General features: G+C 42.9%; 1 protein-coding gene across 2 annotated transcripts in view; it reads left to right on the forward strand.

Annotated features, from left to right (window-relative positions):
- LOC130187474 (rho guanine nucleotide exchange factor TIAM2) overlaps positions 1-26,522 on the forward strand; it is a 42,235-nt gene that overhangs the window by 12,436 nt on the left and 3,277 nt on the right. For both annotated transcript variants that reach the window (XM_056405124.1, XM_056405123.1), the window contains exons 3-23: positions 267-1,475; positions 3,374-3,863; positions 4,366-4,541; positions 8,092-8,316; positions 11,600-11,785; positions 11,883-12,020; positions 15,863-15,922; positions 17,277-17,342; positions 18,052-18,130; positions 18,240-18,329; positions 18,451-18,666; positions 19,267-19,325; positions 22,327-22,515; positions 23,170-23,238; positions 23,326-23,451; positions 24,111-24,219; positions 24,357-24,536; positions 24,658-24,776; positions 25,898-26,006; positions 26,122-26,180; positions 26,372-26,462. In XM_056405124.1, coding sequence (XP_056261099.1) covers positions 273-1,475; positions 3,374-3,863; positions 4,366-4,541; positions 8,092-8,316; positions 11,600-11,785; positions 11,883-12,020; positions 15,863-15,922; positions 17,277-17,342; positions 18,052-18,130; positions 18,240-18,329; positions 18,451-18,666; positions 19,267-19,325; positions 22,327-22,515; positions 23,170-23,238; positions 23,326-23,451; positions 24,111-24,219; positions 24,357-24,536; positions 24,658-24,776; positions 25,898-26,006; positions 26,122-26,180; positions 26,372-26,462 — 4,039 coding nt within the window. In that variant the 5' untranslated portion in view covers positions 267-272. The remainder of the gene's footprint in view (positions 1-266; positions 1,476-3,373; positions 3,864-4,365; positions 4,542-8,091; positions 8,317-11,599; positions 11,786-11,882; positions 12,021-15,862; positions 15,923-17,276; positions 17,343-18,051; positions 18,131-18,239; positions 18,330-18,450; positions 18,667-19,266; positions 19,326-22,326; positions 22,516-23,169; positions 23,239-23,325; positions 23,452-24,110; positions 24,220-24,356; positions 24,537-24,657; positions 24,777-25,897; positions 26,007-26,121; positions 26,181-26,371; positions 26,463-26,522) is intronic.

Below are 26,522 nucleotides of genomic sequence, written 5' to 3' on the forward strand. Positions count from 1 at the left end.
TGGTAGAATTTTTGTTTAAGTTTCCTTGTGGGCTCTGTCAGGCCTGAAGATGTATATGATAGATACAGTATAATCGTGTCTGTTCACAGCACAAACATCAGCAGTTTCCCCACAGAATTATATCGGCCTCAGAAGTCGGTCGGACGAGTTGATATTTGCTCTTTGATGTCTGAGTTCATATGAATTGGCAGAGAAACTGCAGCAGTGGTAGTTTTTCCTCCGTCTTTCTCAGGCTCATGAACTCATCCTCCTTGATCCTCCTCCAGGTTGCGATGGGAAACACAGACAGTCACAGCGGCTTTGTCTCTCCTGCCAAGCCCTCCTGCTCGCTCAGGTTCTCCTCCAGGAGGGAGGAGGTGCCGTCAGCTCGCAGCTGGTGGAGGAGCAACAGCCAGGGAGGCTGCAGGAGCCGGGGGAAGAACTACTTGAACCAGCACTCCGCCGGTCCCCCGTACACCTCCTGGCACTATGAACATGCACCCAAAGCAGCCAGAGGAGGCTCCAGGCTGGGTGCTGGGTCTCCTCAGAGGTACAGCAGAGGCGACTGCAGGAGTCAGTTTGGATACTTGGAGAGTGGCGCGGGGAGTAACAGTGTCCGTGGCGAGCGGACGTCTCTGGAGAGTGGCGGCAGCCCCAAAGTGCTGCTCAGCAAAGACGGCAGCATGAGGGTGGAGTTCACCAACAGCAGGGTCATCCCCGTGGAGCCTCAGGGGTTAACTGGCCTACCTACCATCACCACGACAACTGCTGCAGCTCCAGTGCCCGAACCCTCCCTCCGCACCAGTAAGGGCAGCTCGCTCAGCTCCGATGGCTCCTGGTACGACTCACCATGGGGCGGCGGCACAGAGCTGGCCGACAACGTGTTCGTCTGCGGGCAGAGCGTGGACAACAGCAGCGGATACACCACCTACTCCTCCACCCGAACAGAGGGGACCGCCACCAGCAGCAGTGGCTATAACACTGTCTTCTCAGCTCAGGTGGAGGACATCTCACCTGGATTTAACTCCACCCTCCTCTTCCCCGCCACAGAGGCCAACGAGTTCACCTCCACCCCGGGTTACAACACCTGCTCCTCCGGTCGGACGGAGGACAGCGGCATCGGAGACTCTGTGATCCTGCAGCCGGACCTGAGAGACTTCAGCCTGGTCTCCTCCTCCGCTGCATCACTGGACAGCGTTTACACCAGCCACAACACGCTGCCCGCCTTCCCCACAGCACCAGACACCCCCCTGCAGCAACAGCACCGGACCGCCTCCTCCTCCTCGGCGCTGCTGGATGACGTCATCCAGGAGGAGGATATTGCAGGTGGAGGCGTCGAGCAGCGTTTCTCCTCCCTCACGCTGCCCTGCCGCAGGGCCGAGCTCGTCAGCAACGCCCCCGCCGCCGGGAGCAACCGCAAAGACTTCCTGAAGAGCCGAATCAGACGACTGAGCGACTGGACAGGAAGTCTGAGCAGGAAGAAGAGGAGGATCCAGGTAAGAAACAACAGCAGCAGCATTTCAGAAACTCAAATCAGCATGTAGGTCGTTGTTACATGAATATGGAAGATTTAAAATGTCAAAATGAAAATAAACCAAACAAAGCAACAGTGAGATACAACGCTCATTGTGATGTATTTGTTAGTGTCATAATTAGAAATTGACAGTTATTTAGTTTTTGACTTTAATAACTGAATGAAGTTTTTCTCTGGAATGTCAGTATTTGTCTTTTTTGACATGTTTTTCATTTAGTCATGAACTAGTACATTTATAAAATAAAAAGGACATACACGTGACAATGTGCATTTAATTCACTTCAATTGTTCATTTTTTAAAATTTGTTTTCATTTGGCAGTTTAAATCTTCCATATCGATAAAGCTACCATAACTAAACCTCATAGCAGTAACAGTAGCTGTTAGTTAGTGGCAATGATTTATTTTTTCTCTTTCAAATTTTCTTAAATATCTTTTCATCTTCTCTTTTGGAAAGTTTCTTTGTTTGCTTGTTTGTTTACTTATTGATTCATTCATTCATTCATTCATTTAACTCAGTTCCTTTTGGAAAGCTTTTTTATAGCTTTACTATTTTCCATTTCAGGAATAAAAATGTCACTTTTCATTTTCACTTTTCATATCATTTCACCATGTCACCATTTGTCCAATATCAGATACATGTTTAATTTTCTCATTTTAACATTTAATTAGGATTACAATATAATCATTTTTATAATATAATTATATATTATAATATTATATAATTAATGTAAAAATTATTATAATATAATTTTTGATTTTGGGTAGAATCATCCCCTACAGATGATGTTGTACTAGTACTACTATTACTAATAGTAGTATTATATGTTTAATGTTAATGACTTAACTGTAGTAGCTGTTGCCATGAAGACGTAGCTGTAATGTGCAGTGGCTGGACAATGTTGTAAAATCCATGAAAGCTACTGTACTTGTGGTATTTGTGGTGTTCAGCTGATCCCAGCGATCACATTCATGTTTTCCATAACACACATCAGTAATCTGATGGCCTGGTTTCACTGTAAGTGAGCTCTGGCTCAGCTAAACGCCGCTTCCTGTTTATATTCAGCAGGATGAGGTCACATCCTGTCTGCACTGAATTCGAAAAGGACCTGAGCTCAGATACTGAAGCTTGACGACATTTTATATTCTTGTTTACTGCTGTCAGATAATCTGTTTCCATGGTGATAAATATTCTCACCAAGTTTGGAAAGACATTGGTGATAAAATGTTGTGTTGAATCTTTCATCATACAACTGTTTTTACAGCTGAGTAACAACTAAACTCAGGCTGCAACTAAGAAACATTTCATTTTTCTTTATTTTGTTTACAAAATGTCATAAAACTGAAAATTTCCCACAGATCAGCTGGAGGTCTTTACATATCCAACCAGCATCATGTATTATATTTACATTAAAAAATTACTAAAACAATTATTCAGCTGTTAAAATAGTTGCAGATGAAGTTTCTGTCGATCGACCAATCACTGCAGCTCTATGGTGGCGTGGCGCTTTAACGTCTTACCTGGATTCTTCTAATTAACAAGGCGACATGCAGCATGTTCACACCCAATTATTTGTAATGAAGTGGAAATCTGCTCCCTGTAAAACCAACTCATAAACACTTTTTATTCCTTAAAAGCAAATTTACCAAACGACCACAGCAAATAAATACCAACTATAACCAGCTGCATAAATCTGAGTTTGGTGTGAAAGGAGAATAAAGTCATGTGTTACTGTTATGGAATTCAAACAATAAAGTTTATAGTTGCTATGGTGATCTTGAACTTTATTTTTACTCTGTCACTTTTTGTTTTGGTGATAAAACAAACACCAGATTAAAGTTGCCGCCTGATTTCTCCTCAGGAACCTTACGGCAGTGACACCAGTGATGTTTTCATCAACGGACTGAACTCCGGGCTGGTCGGGTGCAGCACACCGTGGTCCTCCAACCCGCTCCACAGTCTGAACCAGAACCAGTTCCCTCCGGTCCACCGTGGCTCCTCCTCCAGAAGCCTGAACCAGTGCAGCGACACCCAGCGGCAGAACATCTACGAAAACTTCATGCAGGAGCTGGAGACGGGCTGCAGCAGCGCCGCCGACCGGACCGAGCCATCAGAGGAGGATGGAGAGGAGGAGGAGGGGGAGGAAGAAGACGAGGAGGGAGAGGAGGAGATGGATGGGGAGGTGGAGTTGGGAGGAGGGGAGCAGCTGGATGTCCTGTTTGAGAAGGAGCAGGGTGTGGTGCGACGGGCAGGATGGCTCTCCTTCAAAGCCCTTATCACCGTCAACAAGGACGGGAAGCTGGAGCTGGTCGCCCGCCGCAAGTGGAAACATTACTGGGTCACACTGAAAGGTACGACCCCTCCTCCCCCTGCCTGGATGACAAGAAAATAAAATGAATTCATTATTTAGTCTGATATTCAGACTTTTCTTAAAACACCAGCACCAGAATCTTCCACATATTGCTGTTATTGATTGATCGGGCAGATGGTTTTATGAGAGCTTGATGTCTTCAAAATGTAGACATAGTAAACATGTACAAGTTTCTGCAGAGAGCCTCAGTCCAGGAGGCAGACTTAGCCAAGCTAAGAGTTTCACCCCACTTCCTGTCTTTGTGCTAAGCTAGGCTAAACACCAGAACAGCCAGTCTGCAGCAGACTTAACTTTCTGTAACATTTCTGGTTCGGTGTTGGGGGGAAATTCACGTCCTAGTAAAGCTCATCTGAATAATCTTAAACGAAAAAAGTGATAAACTACAACCAAGGTTTATAAACTCTCAGATGAGGCCGTGGAGTAAATGATAAAAAAAAAAAAAATGTTGCCATGGAAACAGCTGATGACTCTCTCCCGCTCAGGTTGCTCTCTGCTGTTTTATGAGACGTATGGGAGGAGCGGCGGCGCCGAGCAGGAGCTCTCTCCTCGTTACGCCCTGCTGGCCGACGACAGCATCGTCCAGGCCGTCCCCGAACATCCCAAGAAGGAGCACGTCTTCTGTCTGAGCAACTCGTACGGAGACGTCTACCTGTTCCAGGTGAGAGAGATGCTCGCAATATTCTCTATTCTCTCTTCTTTTTTTTTCTTTTTTTTTATTTGAAGCCTTTTTTTTTCCACACTGAATTGCAAATTGAGCAGGAATCCAAGTATATTGGTGCATTTAAGGAAGACTATAAGTCACCGTCCTTGAACGCACCACCGAGAGGAGTTTAAAGACCACTCCCTGAGATCTGAAATCACCTACAGATGATTCCCAGGCAGCCAGAATGAAACCTGAATCTCGTGTCTGTAAGTGACTCTGGTACTGTGACAAAGCTGCAGTGGTTTCTGGGACACCCTCCCACCCCCACCCCCCTCCTCTGTCATTTTAGTCCCAGAACAGTGTGAATGAATGGGACGTAGTGTTGTGGAGGTTTGTGGGTTTTTTTCTCTCCGGCGCAGAAACCATCAGCGTCACCACAAACATGCACAACAGCCCGGGTCGCATTTTCTCTGCATCTGTTTTACTTGGTAGTGACTGTGCTGCTGTGAGCGTTTCCTCCCTCCACTGCCTCCTCTCCTCCACCTTCAGTGAGGAGGAGAAAAGTGAAGCACATTGAGTTTGTTCAGTTAGAAGCAGGGATCTAGGTTTTAGAGTCTTGACTTACTGCCTTAGTTTTTGACCATTCGACCAATAAAAAAACTAGAATTACTGCCTGGTGGTTGTCTGCCTCCTCCACTCAGACTAGTTTCAGGTTACATCTCTGTTTATCCAGAGTCATGTAAAATATGATTTGTGAGAAATTGTGTCATAATTGCTGTGTGAAGTCTTGAGTTATGGCTAAAAAGTGCTTTCTGAGGTCACCAGGACCTTGGCCTTTAACGTTTGACCACCAGTTCTAATCAGTTCATCCGTGAGTCCAAGTGGATATTTTGTGAGGTCACCGTGACCTTGACCTTTGAACTTTGACCTTTAAAATCTAATCAGTTTGTCCTTGAGTGTAGATGAGCGTTTCTACCAAATTTGAAAAAATTCCCTCAAGGTGTTAAAGAGATTTTGTGTTCACAAGGCCAAAACTGTGTTATGTGAAGTCACCACGCCCGTGACCGTTGACCCCAAAAAATCCCAAGTGAATGTTTGTGCCAAATTTCAAGAGGTTCTGTTAAAGCGCCTCTGAGGCGGACAGCCAGAAAACAATACGCCGCCGGCTCTGACTGTCTCTGACAGGTGAATAAAAACATGGCTGTCACCTGAAGACATTTCGGAAACCCGTAAAGTTGGAGGAATGTAAAAGGAGTTGAGCAACCGGAGACAGGAGGACACAGAAAACTCCCTGAAACAGTTTTGAACTCTGAGAGTTCACTGTTGGATTTATGAACGCGCAGCAGTCGGTAAACTCATAGTTCCGCTGCTTACAGTTCTATTTAATACAATAAACTTTATTTTGTCTCCAGGGGGCGTAAAGAGTAGACTTTAACAACCAAGAACACACAACCAGTGCAACACATTAAGAAACAATGACAATGACATGAAGAAACAGCAAAACAAAACCTGCAATATTATAATGAGAATAACATGGGAGAATACTGCTATAATAAAAACTGCTGCTAAATCTGTAATATCTCATTTTCACATTGCAGTTTTACAGTTTGTAAATCAGCTGTGAAGCTGCTGGGAGGCGGAGGATTTCTCTCTTTGGAGCCAGGCTAACAGTTAGCCTAAGCTAGGCTAAACACCCCCTGGATCTGTATCTGTACTGGATGCACGGGGATGAAGCTGATATCTATTTTCTAACTAACTCCTGGTTATTCCTAGGAGTTAAATGAAAATTAAATAACATTTAGCTTCTAAGATTACAATAAATGAAACCATAGGAAAAACTCATTCAAAATAGATGAATATATTGATCTGCAGCAAACAGCAGCACTTGAGAGGGTCAGAGGTCACAGTGTGTCCTCGCTGGCAGCAGCAAGGGAAATGTTAACCTCTTTGATCTTCTTCCTCTCGCTTTTTTACGAGCTCAGAAAACACTTCTTTATTCCCAGAGTAACTCTCACTGCTCTCAGCTGTGGAGTGTGTTTGCAGACACACAAAACACATGGCAGCCCATCTCCATCACGTCTCCATGGATCCCTGAAGGGTCACTGAGGAGGAGGAGGAGGAGGAGGAGAAGGAGGAAGGAGGGGTGAATAGTACTAAGGTGTCGAGGAGCTTTTGTCAGGAGCTGAAAAGGGGGCTGAGGGTGGAGGAGGGTGAAAGCCCTCTAATGGGAGTCACGACACCTGGGCTAATTACTGCAACAAATGTTCCTCTTTACGACAATGACCCCGACAGCGAGCTGCTTAATCCTCCTCACACGTTTCCCTCCTGAACACCAGAAACACCTGTTAGTGTCATGATGATAAAAAGCTGCTGTTTCAGTCACCAGGATTCTCTGAAGCAGCATCCAGACCATCAGGGGCCGACTGAAGACTCTTGTGTTTACGACTCCGTTGTGTTTCGCTTTTAAAGGAAATGTTCCTTTTTTCCATCAATAAATTCTCATTAACGCCTGATAGGAAGTAAAATATATGACCTTGTTTTTATTGGTGGAACATATCAGCATGTCTGTTTGAAGGGATGAATCCCTGCTCTGTTGGGCTTTACGTTTAATGAGAAGCTTCAGAACAAAAGGTTGAGCTATGGATGCTAAATTAAGTAAATAACTTTTCTTTTTTTTTAAATGGTTTAAAGCAACCACCAATAGTTTTTTTTATTAAAACATGAACAAATTATCAAATGTGTCTCTGGTACTGACGATTCTCACCGACTCTGAAGCTCTACGGAGCTTTTTACCCTCTTTTACTTCCTGGTTTTGTTTTTTGGCCGCAGCAGCAGCAACAGCTATTTTTAGAGAAACAGCTGCAAAAAAAGAAAAAAAAAACACACTGTCCACTACCTGTTCAGCAGCAAACAGCAGACAGACACAATCAGACAGCAACTCGTGGACAGAGTGGAGCATTTAGCAGCTAAAGACACAGATATTTCGCTCAGGAGGTGGTGGAGACCAAAAACGGAGCTAAATGAGAAGGAACACCGGACACAATAACCTCTGAAGATGGATGATCATGTTGTTCAGTAACTGCTGGATGTACAGACAAGCTGCTGGGCGATCACATGTTGCATGCAAATACTTTACAATATGTCAATTTTGTGTTTACAGCTTCTTTGCTTCTGCAGCCTCCAAATGGACCAAAAAATTTAATCACAGCTTTTAAAATAAAGCAGTGAATGTGTCCTTTCGAGTTCTGATCAGTGATCAAGTGCTTTGAATCTACCAGGGCTGTAGATATGAGACTTTAAGACTTTAAGTCACAAGAACAAAACTCGAAATCAAAAACATTTAAGGCTCAAGTTCTGACTTGGCAACATCCAGGAACAGTAAAAAGTAAATATGGCAGCGTCCTTCCTTGGACACAGTTTGGACATTTATTGTTTAGGTCTGCAGACTTTAAGAACTTGGTCTCCACTATATTAAAAAAATTCAATTTAATGACCAGCACTCACTGACCTGAAAGTGCAAGTGAGGTGCAGTTTGCCAATGAAGTCTTCTGATGTGACCCCCCAGGCCACCAACCAGACCGACCTGGAGAACTGGGTGACAGCGATCCACTCGGCGAGCGCCTCCCTGCTGGCCAAGCGCCAGGGGAAGGAGGACACGCTGCGTCTCCTGCGCTGCCAGAGCCGCTCGCTGCTGCACAAGATCGACATGGACGGGAAGATGAAGAAGATGGCCGAGCTGCAGCTGTCCGTCATCAAGGAGCAGAAGAACAGGAAGGCGGTGGAGAGCCAGGTCAGTGTTTACTGGGATCAAGGGCAGGACCATTCAGGGATGCACTTAAGTCAAATTGGCACATTAAGGTCGTTAGTGAGCAAGGCACTAACACCGCAGGGATCAGAGGTTTAATCAGTTTTTGATTAAAGTCATTTATAAGCTGAAACTTTCCAATCATTCTCTGGTTGCAGCTTCTCAGATCTGACTATTTTCTTCTTTTTTTCTGTGTTAAACTGATTATTTTTAGATTTTGGACAAAGCAAGACATTTGAAGATGCCACCTTGGCACTTATGTTTCTCATTTTTTATAGTTTTCTGACATTGTTTATATTAAATAATGGACAGATTAATGAAAAAATGACCTTGTCATGTGCACTTCCTCTGCCTGATGCACTTAAATGTTTCTTGTTATTGTGTGAAGGGGAAAAATGAAACGTCTGAATCCCAGTTAATAATGAAAAATGTCTCGTTTAGGACAAAAATAAGTCATTTAGTCTCAAATTCAAACTTGAAACTGAATTTTTTTGTAATAATAAGACAAACATTGGAGATAATTCACTTGTTAATTCTTCCGTTTGCTTGTTTTAGGACACCGACTTGAAGTGAGTGTTGTAATACACACATTACATGTAGGTGCACGATCCAACTGGGACAGAAACATTTTCTACTTCAGTAATTTTGGGGTTTGGAGTCAGTGAGCAGGCGTTAACTCTTCTACTTTAATAATGTGGCAGAAGAAAAAGGATCACTGTGTTCACATCATGAAAATCAAGACAAATCTCAGAGCGTGATGATTTGATTTGGTGACTGGTGACATAATATCACAGACTAGTTTCAGTAATGGACAAGAAGACTTGATTTCACGCAGCGTCCCACCTGAGTACAGATTCTGTTGTTCATTATTCTTGTTATAATAAACTAAACAGGCCCTTTTCAAATGGAAACCATTCTGTTCCAGAGACATTCTCCTGTGTCTGAATGGGTTTTTCCGAAGCAGAGACACAGTCACAGATAGAGAGCACCGTGGAGACTCTGAGCTCAGGTAAAAGTGTTAACAGACAGAACGTGTGTGGCGGCGGCAGCAGCAGCAGTGATGGATCTTGTAAAGCTGTTCCTGTCCTGCTGGCAGCGTCGGCGGCTCGGAGAGCCAGAGGAAACTCTCTGTGTGTAACGGTAGACGTCATTAGACAACAAACAGCCTTGAGGATGTTCTGGCAGCTGCCGAGCAGAGAAACGTCCCAGCTCGGTCTCACGTGGAGGCCAGTTTAATATCTCTTCCAGATGTTCGGGGCTGTTACCGGCAGCCTGAAACAACAAGCGGCTTCCCGCTAACGATAGAGCCAGACGAGGCTGTTGAGAGTGACGTCATGAGCCAAACGGCATAGTGTCAAATCAGCACAAACCAACAGCACAAACACCAACCGAGGTGAGACGAAACACAACTCTACCAGCCAGCTGACGACTGCAGGCCAGCAGGTTTCTAACTAGTTGGGTGTGAGCTGTTGTGTTTGTTCTGAGCTGAGCAGAGGCTGTTGAATCACACAGAGATAACATGCAGATTAAAGCCTGACAGTAGATGTGAAGAGGAGAGAAACTCCAGATTGGACGGATCATTAAGCAGCTGGTTAGTCTCCTTCTCTGAACTGTGAAACTGATCCCAGCGCTGCCATTTGAACTCCGACTGTAGATTAGAGGCTAATCTTACTGCTCGACATTCAATTACACATTTACTCCGGGGGGGGGGGGGTAAATTATAAAATCCTGTTGGTTCCCTGAGCAGTGAGAGGTTTCACCAGCAGCAGCAGCTCTGAGGTCTTCTGTTGGTTTAAACGTTTTTTTTTTGTTTTTTTTTAATAAGGATGTCCAATTATTCTCATCTCGAGTTTCAGTGTGTGAACTTGCAGGGGCGTGGGAAAGGGGGGGGGGGGGGGGGGGCAGGATGGAGGGAGGAGTTGGAGGACATTTCCTCCTCCGGTCGTCTGTGATGATGTTAGATTCAACTGATTGGTGAAGACAGCATCGTCTTCACACTGAAGGACGAAATAACCGCAAACTTCCTCACAACAAAGACGCAACAGTTCGAGGAGCAGTGAGAGCGAAAGAGACTGGAGAGAATACATGTGACCACATACGGTCACATGTATTATCACTGTATATCTACTGTATATAACATATGGCCGTATGATAACACTTGGTTTCTAAGACAGCAGATGGTGTACAACCAAAAGTCACTCTCCAGCCTCCAGCTAGTTCAGAGCAGCTCAGCTTCTCACTGATCCTGATCCTCGCTTCCCTTCATCGCTTTGTTTTAGAATTGATTTTAAGATTTTACTGATCACGTTTAAAGCCCCAAGCTACAATATCACAGAGATATTAACCCCATACGAGCCAGGACGCAGCCTGAGATCCTCGGGCAGGCTCCTTCTAGCCGTTCAAAAGTCGAGGATTAAATCTAAAGGTGACCGCGCTTTTTCCATCAGGGCCCCTCGACTCTGGAGCAGCCTGCCCGAGGAGACGAGGCCGAGTCAGGAACTTCACTTATTAAAACTCAGTTTTATGGACTTGCTTTAACGATGTCGTCTTTTTATCGCCTGCATATCGCGCTTTTATTGCTTTTACTGTGTTTGCCTGTTAAATAAAAAAGTTGTTATAATAATTACTATTATTATTACATGCCAGCCACAAGCCGCTTCATTCAGAATCAACAAGGTCAATGTATGCATTGAAATGAGGAGGTGAACACTCGAATGGATGAAATAAGTACTGGTTTTCTGCTTGGCAGGAAAGAGAAAAATAAATAAGTAAATAAACAAAAACCATATATTAATAACATCTTATTTATTTATTTCCTATATATATATATATATATATATATATATATATATAAATTTATATATATATATATATATATAAATTTATATGTGTGTGTGTTTTTTTGTTTTTAGTTTTTTGCTTTTCTCTGTTTCTATCTCCCTCTGAACAAATCAAAATCATCTAAATCGATAGCGATAATAAAAAGCTCTCAGTTGATCTCTGGATGCCATCATGTTACATTTTGTTATGTCTTGTCTCGTTATGTTGTGTTATCTCATCTTATGTTATGTCTTGTTATGTTATCACTTCCTTTGTTTTTTTATTGTGCGTCACCAACAGCAAAACTCAGCAAGACTTTTAGCTGCTCTGTTCCACCATCTGAAGAAAAATCAAATATCGAATACTAGCCACTGGTAACTATGTTTTTGCTGCTTTATTGATGTATTTAATGACCATATACAATATTTCTATATGTGACCCTGTTCAGATCAAGCAGTGGGAGCAGAACCTGGAGAAACTGAACCTGGATCTGTTCAGACTGAGGTGCTACCTGGCCAGTCTGCAGGGCAGCGAGCTCCCGAACCCCAAGAGCCTCCTCGCCGTCGCCAGCCGGCCCTCCAAGAGCATGCTGGGCCGCCTGGGAGTCTTCTCTGTGTCTTCGTTCCACGCCCTGGTAAGAAATGCGGCCAGAAAAAGATCAGACGGGATTATCAGCAGAGGGAGGAGATCAGGTTTTGTTTTTAAACTGTGGACGTCCTCTCGCCGCTCAGGTGTGCAGCAGAGACGAGGTGACGCTGAGGCGGCGTTGTCGGTCTCTGTCCGGGGGACACGGCAGGAGGAGGGGGCTGCCGTCCTCTCTGAAGGCTCTGGACGGGCTGAACAGACGCAGCAGGGACTCAACATCCCAGGTATTACACCGCACCGCCGGCCTTTTGCTCAGTTTATAGGGTCATTTCTGTTCGATCATTCACCACCTCCTGACAGGATTTATTTTATTGAAACCATAATATGTCCTGAAACAGACTCATTCCAAACAGTGGGAATCAGTGCTTTTGTTTCAAAGAATCCTTTTATGGAGCTTCTTCCTGTTTTCCTTCTTCGTCCTCTAGATGTAAAGTCAAGTTCAGTTTGTTTAGGAGCAGTTGCTGACCCAAGTGTTTTACAGAGAAATTTAAAATCCAATGAAATAATTCAAACAGAAATGATTTATACGTTGCAAGATGGTCAAGATGGAAACAGGTATACACTAGACTGACATCTGTGGCTGGTGGTTTGCATCTGTACAGTTGTAGCTTAAAATACCATTTGCCTTCCTTATACTGTTTCTGTACACTGTACGCTTTTGTACAACAATAAAAAATAATTAAGGAAAATAAAAATGACAACCATTTCATAAAATGGAATCGCTGTCCCGTCCCGTCCTGTATTGCGTTCAGCATCAGTAGATGTTAGCTGGCAGCTGCACACAGAGATGCATCATTCATCTCATTGTGAAATCTTTACATCCAACGACTCCTCCCCAGTCCTCCTTAAAAATGGTTTCTGCTTTGACTTGTCCACTGTTGACTTCAGCTTCAGTACAACGCAGTTTGACACAGTTAAAGACTTTGTGTTCTTGTGGATCTAAAAGTTGAGTATGAAAGCTCAATCTTGCAGTTTGATAAAAGGCTGAGGTCCAGTGTGTAGCTTCCTCTGGAGCTTTTATCCACTACTACAACTGAAATATCTCATTTCATTAACTTTGAAAGGTCTTTCGGCTCTTCTCACTGAGCCAGGCTGAATCGCTCTGGAAAGTTAAACCGTCCCTACACCTGATTGGTTGAACGCAGAGTTTGCTGGGCTGTCGTTGGTTTTAGCTTCTAGTTTTGAAACTGGAAAAAGGACAGAAAATAGAAACTATCTGAAAATAAAAGCATTTGGAGACACTCTGCAGAACCATGTGTCTCTCTGGCTTGTTTCCAGATTAAACTCTCCCAGACAAAAACCTGATCTAACATGTCATATTCTGTCTTTATGAGGCTGGTTTTCGGGGCCCCTCCTCATTTGTAAACCCTGCTGGAACTCAGTGCGTCGTCCAGCTGAAGTTCCCATCATCCTCGGCTCCTGGAGGCCCCCCTCTCTTGATAAACGGCGAGCTATTTTCGGACTCTGAGAGTCTGGGATTTCGAGTCCAGAGGAGGATAAATCTGTCAGCCCCTCTCTGTGCAGCTGCAGGTTTATGTTGGCTCAGGGTTTTGACAGTTGGACGCTGCACTAGCGCTACGACACGTGTTCTCTGTTGACTCTGAGTCTTTCACAGTGTAAACAGTGTAAGTACACTTTTATAGACCTGACGGTGGAGCTGAAGGGTTTAACCTGCTCCCTCCTGCCCTCGTGGAAGGCATTTAACCTTTAGCTCTACTGAGCATCTCATCTGTGTGAATGATTTGTTCTACCGTCGTGGGACATCCCTGCACCAGCTGCCACAGGATGCTGAAGTTTTCCTCCAACATAGACTGTATATAAAGATGGACGTAGCCTCTGTAGCATCACCCACAGGTTTCTGAAGAGCGGTTTTGAGGCTCAGAGTGAGCCGCTCCACCATCGCCATCTTGGCAGTTCCTTACTCTGCCTACCTCCGGGTTAATCAGAAAATAGGCAAAGAGGTGGGATGTGTGGAGCCGAGACTTCTAGCGAGCATACACTCACCTACCTGTCACTCAGTGTGTCTGGCCCTCAATTCTCCATAACTTTAAGCCTGAATAAAATGTAAACAGGTGAGTTATATAAACAGGTGTCATGAAGGAGGAAATTAGCTCTAGAGACCGTAAGTGTTTTTGTACCAGGCTGTAAACATGTTTATCTCTGCTGTAAAGTTGGACATTTTAACATGGGAGTCTATGGGGACTGACTCACTGTTGGAGCCAGACTCTGGTGGTCATTAGAGGAACTGCAGCTTTCAGCATTTAGTGCGTTGGCTTGATTTTTCAGCCCCAGAGGTGATGATGCTTGGTCTGTGATTTTGGCTGAAAAGCGACAGCCTTAACGTGCTCTGAACTTAACATCCAATCAACTGGTTTGTCGCAGGTTACAGAAAACTGACCAATCGGAGAGCTTGTAATGTTTGAAGTATTTGATAATGTAACATGAGGGTATGTGAGATTTTAGCAGCTGTGTTTTTAGAGAAAATCGCCAATTTTTGCACTAACTTTTTTACACTTTCGTCTGTCATCCCTTTTACTTATAGAAACCTTCATTATATCACTTTATTTTCCTGGATTTTAGGGTCATTTTAAGGAAACTGATCCAATTTTATTAAGTGATCTGACTTAGTAAAAGCTGCAATAAAAGCCTCTTTGCCTGTTTTAGCCACATCACTCAAATGTTTCTCATGTGTAATAACTTCAGAAAACACCAACCGTCTTTCCATTTTTAACAAAAATACACTTTCTGGCCAAAGTTATGTAAACACAGGAGACCACTACAAGCAAAGTATGGGTCACATGTCTGACTGGGGTTAGCATCACTGCTAACGAGCTAATCTGGCCAGTACTGCCTGTGCGGTATATTATCTGTGTTATCGCACAGACCTGTTGAGTTTTCATTTAAAGAAAATACAGTGGACACATTTCAGCAGGAACTGGTTACTGGAAATTACATTTGTGGTCTAATAATAACAGTAGCATTGAGCTGCCCTCTTCATTACTTTGAAATGTGATTTTTCAGAATCTGAAGTGATGTGTGCATGAATAATCCTGATGGATATAATAACATATATATTACATATTTTGGAGGGAGGTTAGCTGCCACAAGTCTTTGCTTTCTTTAGTTTCTCTCTTGAAAGTCTTTTTTCAGCATTTTTCAAATCACAAATTGTTAAAATATGTGAAATAGTAAAAAAATAGTTTTGGTCTTGACGTCTTAGTTGCAATGAAGAGAAATCTTAATATACTGAGATCAAAGATCTCTGCTGTGTCCTGCTGAGATCAAACTGATTTCCACTGCCCACCTCACAGGACGAGTGAGATCTCTAAACTGGATCCTGTTCAGAGTTTTGAGGATCTGTTCTCAGATCAGATCGGACGGTACCGGCAGAGGTTTCTGGGCAGTCCTGACCCACAGAGACGGTCTGATCCGTCTCATCACTGAAGGACATGTGGAGTTAATTGTAGCGTCGTCTCTGCAGGAGAGTTACCGGCCACAGTCCTGCCTCCTCCTCACTGGTTGTTACTGTAAAAAGTTTCGTTCCCTCCACAAAAACAAATACCAGAAGGAGCTTTTCATCTCACGTGCCCCTTCTGGATTGAATGTCAGTGTAGATTTACAGTTTAGGTAGTTCAGCTGGAGTCTTTATCTGACTCATAGTACAACAATTCATCCATTTACATCCATTTTTAGCCACTTTTCATGCTCTCTGTTGGATTTGTTTGAATAGTATTGACTGCAGCAGTGTGTTGAAGACGTGTTGTAGTGTGGTCGATGATGATGATGTGTTTACTGTCAGTCGGTGGTCCTCAGACTCCAGACTGACTGCAGCCTCTCCGCTCTGGTTTCTGCTCCCCTTTCACAAACCTGTAATTTCAGCACAGCTCAGCCCCTTATTTTTTCCCATGACTCCTCTGGGCTAATTTTGGTTTTGATCCGGAACAGAGTTTAGAACCAAAGTCTTTTTTTTTTCCTCGACAGATTGTTTTTAATTAAGTTTAAATATAGACTGTTGGGGGTATTTTTAGTTAAACCCTGAGTCATGACTTCTCTGTGTGTGTTGTAGGTTTTCAAGAGTCAAGTCGCCACACCATCTCTCCACCACACCGCCGTCTGCAGCTCTGAGGTACAGTCTATACTTTCTAGTTTATTTTATTCGACTCTGCATGCCAGATGGGTGGAGTTAACACATTTTTTGTGTCTATAAACTCTAACTGTGACTTGAAATACAGAAGATTCAAAATGCCTGCAGTGATGTAGAGGTGTACTCTGGGGCACTGTGACATCATTGATGGGTGTGGTTACAGGTCTCTGACCACACCCAACCACAGCCAAACATTTGTTGTTAGGCCCCATTGACCCCCAATATACATGAGACAGGCACCCAATAACCGAGCAGCACTCTGGAGCCGAATTGGTCGATTGATTAATTGATTGATGAGCAAAAAAATGAATTGGCAACAGATTGATCATTTAAGTAATTATTATACATGCATTGCATTATAACAAATAATGCATAAACCCCAGCTGTGACCCGGTGCAGCTGTTGTGAGGAAATACTTGTCACGCCTGCATCTGTAAATCAGCTGCACGAGCCCTGAACGCCTCACAGCATCACGGTAAAGTTTAGACACATGCAGCGCTACAGACGACCACGCTTCACCTGACGGCCACATGACCCTCGTGTGTTGCACGTCAGGGTTGCAGCTGGCTGCAGAAGGTGGTGATGTGTAACGTGGTTCAGCCCAGAGTGCTGCAGCCACCTGTCGCTCCTTCACCCCCCCCCCGAGGAAGAGAAAAGAGAGGAGGACAAAGAGAGGAGGAGAGATGTCTTTATTCAGAACAGTTTGTTTAGATGGACAGCTGTTTCAGGGCAGCCTGCTGATCTGTAGACACAGAGGAGGAGGAGGGGTGAGGAGGAGGAGGAGGAGGAGTAGGAGGAGGAGGGAGTGTTTAAGGATTAAAAGGGTCCGGGAGCCTTTTATTCTCCCAGAATTCCTTTGTCCCTGAATGTTAATCCTTCAGGGAAGAAAACCTCTTCCACACCTCCTCTCCTCTCCACATGACCTCTCCTCCTGCTGTCCCATGACCTCCACCTCCTTTCTTCTTCTGCTCCTCTTCTCCTCTTTTAAGCTCCCTCTTTCCTTCCTTCCTTCCTTGTCTTTTTCTCGACATGACGCCTCCTCGTCTGTCCCCTCTGTGTCCTGCTGCTGCTTCGTCTTTAATCGACTTTCATTTACATTTTTTTGTGTTTTAATACTTGAGTGGGTTTTTTTATAATCGCAAAATATAAAACTGTTATTACTTTTTTTATTTCCTGTTATTTGTGCAAATTTATTCATAAATTAAGACTAAAAACTAGTTTGTAAAAAGTTTTTCATTTTTATGTTAATGCTTGTCTTGAAAAAAATCACGTTGGCTTTGACTTTCAGATGAATTCAGTGAAATAAATATATAAAAACCTGTGTTTCCTCCTGCAGAGACTGCACTGTGTGTCCAAACAGAGGGAGCTGGCGCCCTCCGCAGGACGACCTGCAGCTGTACAGGTGTGTTCACCGACTCATTTACCTCTAAACGACCAGCCTGATTGTTGATATTAGTGACAGTAATTATGATCGACTAATGATGATTTGAAAATGAAAACATTTATCATAAATGTTTTTACAGTTATTGTTAAATTCAACTATAATTTCTACACCAGGAGCTGTAACAGAAAATATGAAATATTGATAAAGATTCAATTTTCAAACAAAAAATGCCATCAGTGGTTCCAGCCTTAAATATGAGAATTTGCTGCTTGTTATCACATATGATAGTAAATTACATTTTCTTTTGAAAAGTGTGTGTATAGACAGAAAACAACAGATGATCTGTGGTATTTTACACCTTTATAAAATTTAGTTTTTACAGTGTTTTTTTTTTTTACTGTTCTTTTCTTTCTTTTTTATTTGGTGTGTTAAGGTTTTGTGTGTGTGTGTGTGTGTGGTTTTGTTTGTGGTTAGTTGTCGATTTGTTGTTTTGACCACTTGTTGTTTTATCATAGTGGATATAGATATACATATTTCTAACAACAGTAACAACTTATCAGCAGATACTTTTTGTTTTGTTTTTACATGAACAACTTTACTTGAGTTTAGGCTTTTTATTTCTTAATTTTCAGACTGAATCTTTTCTCATATAATTTACATACATCACATTTAAATGAATAAATTCAGCCGTCAGTGATGAACTGATAACCACTCGTCTGTTGTCCAGGTGTGTGACGAGCTGCAGGTTTCAGTCCTCGGTCTTTTCTCTCTGCACATCTGTCGACCCGACGCTGCAAAAGACTTCGGTGAGAGAAAACCTCCACACATCACCACAAAAAATGATCTTCACTTTCTCCAAAATCCTAAAAAAAAAAAAATCATCCAGACTGACCCTGTTTCCCTGTGACCCTGAAGGTTTTGCGGTGACGGGTCATGTGGACGGAGCCGGGAAAAGTCACATCTACGTCAGCGAGGTTGACCCACTGGGACTGTCCGTCAGAGAAGGTCCAACATCTCAAGCTAATTTTTTGTTTCCATTTAAAGACCTGGTTTTGGTTCTAGGAGGAATTTACCTACTTTGCAGCTACAGTGTGTGACCTCTGTGTTTGTTTCTGTTTCCCATCAGGCCTCAGGGCCGGAGACGAGATCCTGGCTGTGAACGGGGCTGCTGTATCCGGACTGGACCTGGACCTGATGCAGAGTCTCTTCAGCCACCAGAAGCTGCAGCTGCTGCTGAGGAGGGACCAGTCACCTGACCCAGAAGAGCCCGCCGCCGCCGTCTGGCCTGAACCCAGTGAAGCTGCCGACCCCTGTCCTCCAAACCTCCACACCTGGACCACAGGTACGACGAGCACATATACTCAATCTCAAGCTTATTGATGACTTTTAAAAACAAAAGAGTAAAAAAAATCTGCAAAAACAAAACTACAGCTGCTGAAGTAATATGACAACGTGTTTCCATTCTTGATTCTTGGTGGTTTTATTTAGAGTGGTCTCCTTCCACTGAACCACAAAGACATTTTTAATATTTTCACATTTTTGGGGCATTTTTCAGTTTTTTTTTATTGTGATAGAGCAAACAGGAAATGCAAGGAGATAGAAAGTGTTGTGACTTGCAACAATGGTTCCCGTCTGGAATCAAACTGAGGATGCTGCTGTTACCCTGCAGGCCTGAAGCTTTTAAGGCTTTTATTCTGAAGGATCAGACAGTTAAAGCAGCAGTGCGGAGGCTCCAGTCTCAGGTTTCATTTGTTGGCATCAAAGACAATGATCACTGGTCAAAGTTATTTTCAGTTTGTCTTTGCTTGTATTATTTGTTTATTAAATGGTGATTCTATTACAGAGCAGGGTCAGAGGTCAAACGTCAAGGTCTCTGTCTCTGTTTTTTACAACCTTGAGAGGAAAACTTCACATTCTGACCCTCATCCTGTTGATTTCACAGATTTTTCTACTCCAGACGACGTCCTGCCTCCTGCTGACGACGCCGAGCCGACGGGACAGGTGAGGCTCAGTCTGGGGTTCAGTGTTCAGAGCGGTCACATGATTGACCTCATTGTTTGTTCCCTGGGATCAGTTTGATACCTCTCTGTCTTGAGCGTTCATTATCTGTTCAATATGTAAATTACACAGGTTCATATTTCAAGCTTCAAGCCGCAAAAAAAATCTTAATCTTTTATTTTATTGGTCCAATACGTAACTGGTGATTTCCTCCAAACATTTCAATAGGAGCTTCCCTGAAAGAGCTTTGAATTTTCATTTTTAATGTTTAATTGGATTAAGTTCTGATAATAATTAATGAATTCCAATTACTCTTTTCTTAAAGAGTCTTTTAACCTGTGAACAGCAGGTCAGATCAACATGAGGAAACTTTCAGAGAAGTAAACAGCAGCAGAGAATAAAGTATTTTTTTGGTCATTAAAATATGAAGATTTTTTTTGTCTAGAAATCAAGTGATTATCAAATCTACTCTGGTACTTACTGTGTTTCTGGTCTTAGACATTTTCTCTGAAATTTACCTAAAATTTGACCAAATAACATGAAACGTCTTTGCAAACTGTTAAAATACTGAAATATAAAATAAAGAGAAGACTAAAGTGTTACCTTTTCTTAACTAGTCTTTAAGGTTAAATGTCTTTAATTAGAGCAGACTAAGGTGTGACTGAGGCCAGGTCTGTAAATACTCAAAAAGCAAAAGTTACTACATTGTTCTCCTCAAACCTACCTGCAGAAATCATCTCCCACAATGCTCTTGTTCTTCCTGGAGCTCAGACACCCTCTGAGTCACATGACCGATAATCCGGGCTTACACCTTCAGGAGTGTGCGGAGTGTTTGTTTGTAAAGTCGAAGCGGAGGGGATTAATGGCGTCCACCCAGAGGAACAGAGAGAACTCGTAGATGCTGTTCCCGACCGGCTCCTCCTCTGCTGGCAGCAGCTCCAGGAGACGACCTCTGACCCCGGCCTAGGAGCCCCCGTTTCTCCCGCTCCCTCACTATGGGTGCTCTGTGCTGGGTGCTGCCGCTGGAGGAGGATTGGGAGACGCTGGAGGAGGAGGAGGAGGGAGGGGAGGTGTTTCCCGGCCTGGTGGAGCGGCTGGTGGGGCTGCTGGACGAGGCGGCCTGCTGCCTGAGCTGCCAGCGGCCTGCCGACGGCCTCGTGCTGCTGGTAAACAGACAGAGTGAGAGTGATGCTGGAGGTGTTCGTTTGTTGGTCTGTTGTGCATCTTAATGAGTGTGTTTAAGTGCACGTTGGTGGATCACACTCCTCTACTTCCTCTGTGATTTTGAGCACTTGTGGTGTGTGTTGATCCGTCCACTCTGTGCTGCACTGGTCGGATGCTTTACCATAATTAGAGCATTAAATCTAAATTCTCTGTGGGTGTGTCCGAGGGGGACTGCAGACTTTCAGACAGCGGTTCCGGTGAATCAGATTCAGTCCTCAGAGATGAGATGAACTCGGTCGTCCTGGAAGTTACAGCAAAGCGTCCTCGTCTGTTATTGAAAGCTCGGTGGCTGCAGGGCGAACAGGCTGAAACTGAGAATTTATCAGACTGTCAGCAGTTTATTAGAGGCTGGCAGCACAGATTATGATGATGAATGAGGCGGCTGCTCAGTTAAAACCTCGTCCTCCTTCAGGGTCGAACCAGCAGAGAACGCTGCACACAGTACAACGTTTCCTCCTGTTTCCTGACGTTCGTAGTTTCTGTTAATAATCCAAACCGTCATGAGTCAGGACATGTTGGTCTAGTTAAGATTTGTTCTGAATACAAATAAACTAACACAAAGATGGATATCATGGATATCAAAACAATGTTTTATAATTCAATCTTGATTTATTAATCAGCAAACATCATATTCCAGCTTCTGTGATATTAAAGTGAATAAAACAAGCAGCTTGAATATTGCAACCTTGGATTTTAGGAAGTCTCATCCAGTCACAAGTTACTAACCAGTCAGGATCAAACCAGTTATTTTACCAGTGATGGTCAAACCAGTTAGTAACCAGTTAGGTGCAAACAAGTTGCTAACCAGTGAGTGTGGGACTGGTCTGTTGTGGTTTCAGGGTCACTGGTCTGGGATCAGCTGGATGAAGGCAGCTCTGGTCCTGGCTGTGAGAGGAGGCAGCAGCCGCTCTGTTTCCTAAGTGGTGTTTAACCTCCACTCGGTGTTAATCTCTCTCTGATCCCTCTCTCGGCGGCTCTGCCGCTCGCAGCCAACTTTCGCCTCAGATCCACCAAACGCAGGTGCTGCTTGGTCTTTAAATCAGAGGAGTGATTAAGACGGTGGAGCGAGATGAAAGCTCGAAAGCGCTGAAGTCTGCAGCTGAAATGTTCAGAAAACTGCAGTAAACTGTTGGTTGGATGAAAAAAAAAAAGTAGGAACAGCTCTGACATTCTTAGATCTTTAACACTCAAAAAAAATTAAATTTAAATTTAATAAATAAATTAAAATTTGTCCTGAGGGGGGGCGCCAGATGACTTGAAACCAGTTCAGGTGTTCTATGAGTTTCATACTAACATTGACATTTTCTTTATTTTTATCACATGAAGCTTTTGTCTTGTGGCTACAGCAGCTGCACGTTCACTGTCTTTACTTGTCTTATGGTGTGTTTAGTTTTTTTTTGCTGCTTCGATGTAAAAAAAATTTCATCTTCTATCTGAACTGAACTAAACTAGCATGTAGCATTTTATCATGTTACTGTTAGTGTCCATGTCAAACATTGGATTTAGCCTTTAGCTGTTGTGTAAAACTTACGGACTCCTGACTGACAATTAAAAAACCTGATGCAGCAGAACCTGAACCAGAACCTGAGATATCGCTAAAGTCTTTATAAGACTTTTTCCACGCTTGCAGTCGTGGATCTGGTTTTATTCTCTTATCTTCCTCTCCTTTCACTGTCATTTCAGGTTCTGTGACCTCTGACCTTTTATCTGCTCCTGTTCTCTTCCACTGTTCGAAACATTAATGGAATGTGGTTTTACCCCCCCCCCCCCCCCTCCCCAGAACATGGATCAGGTGTACTCTCTGTACCAGACCTTCCCAGAAGGCCAAGCTGCAGATGCCGACGTTCCCAAGAACCCGTACAGCAGAGAGGCGGGCCTGCCGCCTGCGAGCCCCGCCCACCTGAGCGTGTGTCAGCGGCTGCGTAAAGTCATCCAGGAACTGGTTGACACCGAGAAGTCCTACGTCAAGGTCGGTACTGCTGCAGTAATACTACAGTAAAACTACAATAACACTACAGTAGAACTACAGTACCACTACATCACAGCAAGTAACAGTACTGCTACTGCTGATGAAACACTGTTACTACTATCAGAGGCTAAAACTTTATTTTAACATTTCAGTTTCAGGATTTATCAACAAATTTCTAAAGTTAGAATTTATAAACAGTAGATAAATGAGTAAACAACACACTGTAATGTGGACTTATTTGTGTTTACAGTGACTTTAATATGTTAATGCCTCATTTAATTATAAATGCATCAGTAGGAGTTTGGACGATTTGTAAATAAAAAAACTATTTAATGTGTTAATGAGTTTAATAGTGTTTAATAATTACATAAATATGAAAATAATTTTTTTAAAGCCTTTTATAATTTAGCTTTTCACAACATTCAGGTGCTGAAAGATCAAACGAGTATCATGGGAAATTGTTGACATTATTTAACATTCTTAATATTTCTGTGCCGGTATTTTGATATCGTAACTCGTTCTTTCATTTCATCTGTACAAATGTCTTTTCCTTTACTTTGATTTTATATATTTTATTTTACTTTATTTTACCACCAAGCATCTGTGACAAATAAAGATAAAGTTGCCTCATGTCGATGTCGTCCTCTCCATCAGGACCTGGTCTGTCTGTTTGACATCTACCTGACCCCTCTGCAGACGGAAACTTTCCTCAGTAAAGAGGAGGTGCGTACAAAACATAAACTTTTTAAATGAATGAAATAATAAGACGTCATGTTGTTGGTGTCAGTGACAGCGCCGTCTCTCCCTCAGATGGAGGCGCTGTTCGGCAGCCTGCCGGAGATGTTGGACTTCCAGAGGGTTTTTCTTCAAACTCTGGAGGAGAGAATCGCCTCCTGTCCCAACTTCAGCAGCCTGGAGACGCCTGAGCAGTTCAAGGTAACGATTCATTGCTTTGACTCAGCTGCTGCTGCTCGTTTGGCTTTAACTCATTTCAATGAATTTAATCAGAGAAGTTCATCTGCACTACTGCTGCATTTTAGTTATTTTATTTTTTCTCTCTTTCTTTTTTATTTTCTTTTATTTGTTTTGTTCTCCATTTATTTTATCTTTTTAAGTGTTTATTATTTTAACTCCTTCCTTTTTCTAAATATATATTTTAACCGTTATTTAATTTATCTGTTCTTGTCTTTTTTATTTTGTAAAACACAACTGTATATTATGTATGAAATGTGCTATACAAATAGTTTTTATTTATTATTATTCTTACTTTAAAATGTAAGTGTATTTAATATTGTATTGTTTTAATTTTACTTTAGCCCATTATAAAGTGAAACATACAATGCAACATTAAATACAGTTAAATTTAAAAGTCATAATAATAATAATAAAGAAAATAAAATAAAATGAATTTATTTGGCCTATTATAATAAATTTTATTTATTCACTTACTTTCATTTTATTTTCTTATTTCTACCTTATTATTATTGTTATTATTCTTTCTCATATTATTCCTATTTCTTCCTAATTTAACAGATTGAGTGTTTGTGTTTGATGCAGTTGCAGCGTTTTCACACTTCCAGTCTTTTTACTTTCAGAAACTCCTCTTCTCGTTGGGAGGGTCTTTCCTTTACTACGCTGACCACTTCAAACTCTACAGCGGCTTCTGCGCCAATCACATCAAAGTCCAGAAGGTTCTGGAGAGAGGTGAGGCTCGTGTCGTGTATCATCTCCAACAACGTTTATGTGATGGGGGATGATAAAATCATGTTAAAAAAGGAAACTTTCCAGTTTATATTCAGGAGGTGATTCTTTTTACTCATGAAAGCGTCCTGTTGTTGCAGCAAAGACAGACGGAGCCTTTAAACAGTTCCTGGAGGCGAGGAACCCGACCAATCAGCACTCGTCGTCTCTGGAGTCCTTCCTGATCAAACCTGTGCAGAGGGTCTTGAAGTATCCACTGCTGCTCCGAGAGCTGGTGTCTCTGACCGACCCTGAGAGCCCCGAGCACACACACCTGACAGGTACAACACACACACACACACCTGACAGGTACAACACACACACCACGCTTTCCACTGTCAGACATGCACATGTAGATGGATGTAGATGTCCTCACCGCTGTCGTGTCTCTCGTCCCCTCAGAGGCTCTGAGAGCGATGGAGAAGGTGGCGAGTCACATTAACGAGATGCAGAAGATCTACGAGGATTACGGCTGCGTGTTCGACCAGCTGGCTGCAGAGCAGAGCGGACCTGACAAACAGGTAACAAAAACATCACACACACACATCAGACTTTACTAAACACTGTTGGAGTTTCAGCCGAATGCCTAAAATGTTTAAAAAACAGAGGTGTATTAGAAAGTTCTGCTGCACTGTTAAAAAAATCTTTAATACATCAACCAATAACTACACTCAGCTAGTCGAAATGGTTGGATCTGATCGGTGGCTGATGAACTGGCCCAGGTGTACAATGCCAAACCTTACAGCAGTGGCAATATTTGGGCCAGATCTGGCTTACATTCGGTTCATCAGTCAGCACAACTACTCTGTCTAGTTGGTTACATATGGAAATCTGCTGTGAAATAAGCAACAATAGTAATAGTAGAGCTACAAATAATTACTAATTCTGTCATAGATTAGTATGTATCTTATCAACCATTAAAGGTCCCATACAGTCTAAAGGTCTCTGTCCATGTGTAGTGTGATTATAGATCAGGTCTAGGTTCTATATTAATACTGTGAAAGTATCAAAGCATTCAGTCCACAGAGAAATGCTCACAGCCAGTATTCAGAAACTGAGCCTTAAAACGAACTGTCAGGACTTCTGGGACTTTGTGATGTCACAACAAAGCAGTCACTGCCCTCTGCCATACCCCAAGCCCCACCCACCTGGACCCACCACCCAACCTTGCAGGATTTAGTTTCTCTGAGTGTTTACCTGAAATCTGCCTTATTTTTATTGGATCACTCAGAAAATCATCAGCCAATCAGAAGAGAGGCTCAGACCCTCCTCTCTTCTGATTGGCTCACCAACCTGTTGTTACTAGAGCTCCAGAAAGAAGCCTGAGAGAGGAGATGTAGAACCACAAATATATCTTCTAATTAATCAACACTTCAGATAAAACACAGGAGAAGAGGAAAACATGGAGCTTTAAGACGGTAAAATGACAGAAAATAGTAAGTTCTCAAAGACTCAGGTGACATCTTTAAATGTCTTGTGTCAAAAAGCTCAAAGAGATTCAGTTACTGCGGGATAAAAGTGTTTGGTAACAACACAACTGACGACTTCAGTGATTAATCAGTGAAGTTTCTTCCCTGTGGAACTGATTAATGAACTACTAAGTGAAAGTGATGATTGTTCTCCCTCCCTCTCTGCCTCTCAGGTAACAGACATCTCGATGGGGGAGTTTCTCGCCCATTCGTCGGTGGTCTGGTTGAACCCTCTTCCCTGTCTGGGACGCCTGAGGAAAGAGCCAGAGCTCACACTGTTCGGTGAGTACACACACACTTTCACATAGCTCCCTCTGTAAACCTGGTGTCTGGTGTGGTGTTGGTGTGTTGGGTTGATTCCACATTAATACCGTGTTTCATCCTCTTGTTTCCTCAGTGTTCAAACGTGCTGTCATCCTGGTTTATCGTGAGAACAGCAAACTGAAGAAGAGGATGGTGAGTCTCAGGTTTTTGGTTGGGTTTCACTCAGACACTCAACTGTCCTGCTGCTAAAAGAGGTTACATTAACACCCTGTGGTTGTAGTTCAGGCAAAACTATGTGATAATATGAAAGATTAAACCCGCACTTATTTATTTCATTTACATAACGACAGAATAAACAGATTTGACTTTGTGTTTTTGGACAGACGGGCTCCCGCTCTGCTGATCTGGACCCCTTCAGGTTCCGCTGGTTAATCCCAGTTTCAGCAGTTCAGGTCAGACTGGCCAACATCACAGGTCAGTGACCAGTCATCAATCTGTGTGTGAGTTTTTGTACAGTAGTCCTCCAGCAGGAGG

This window comes from Seriola aureovittata, chromosome 19 (genome assembly GCF_021018895.1).
Source record: "Seriola aureovittata isolate HTS-2021-v1 ecotype China chromosome 19, ASM2101889v1, whole genome shotgun sequence".
In the NCBI taxonomy this organism is placed as follows: domain Eukaryota; kingdom Metazoa; phylum Chordata; class Actinopteri; order Carangiformes; family Carangidae; genus Seriola; species Seriola aureovittata.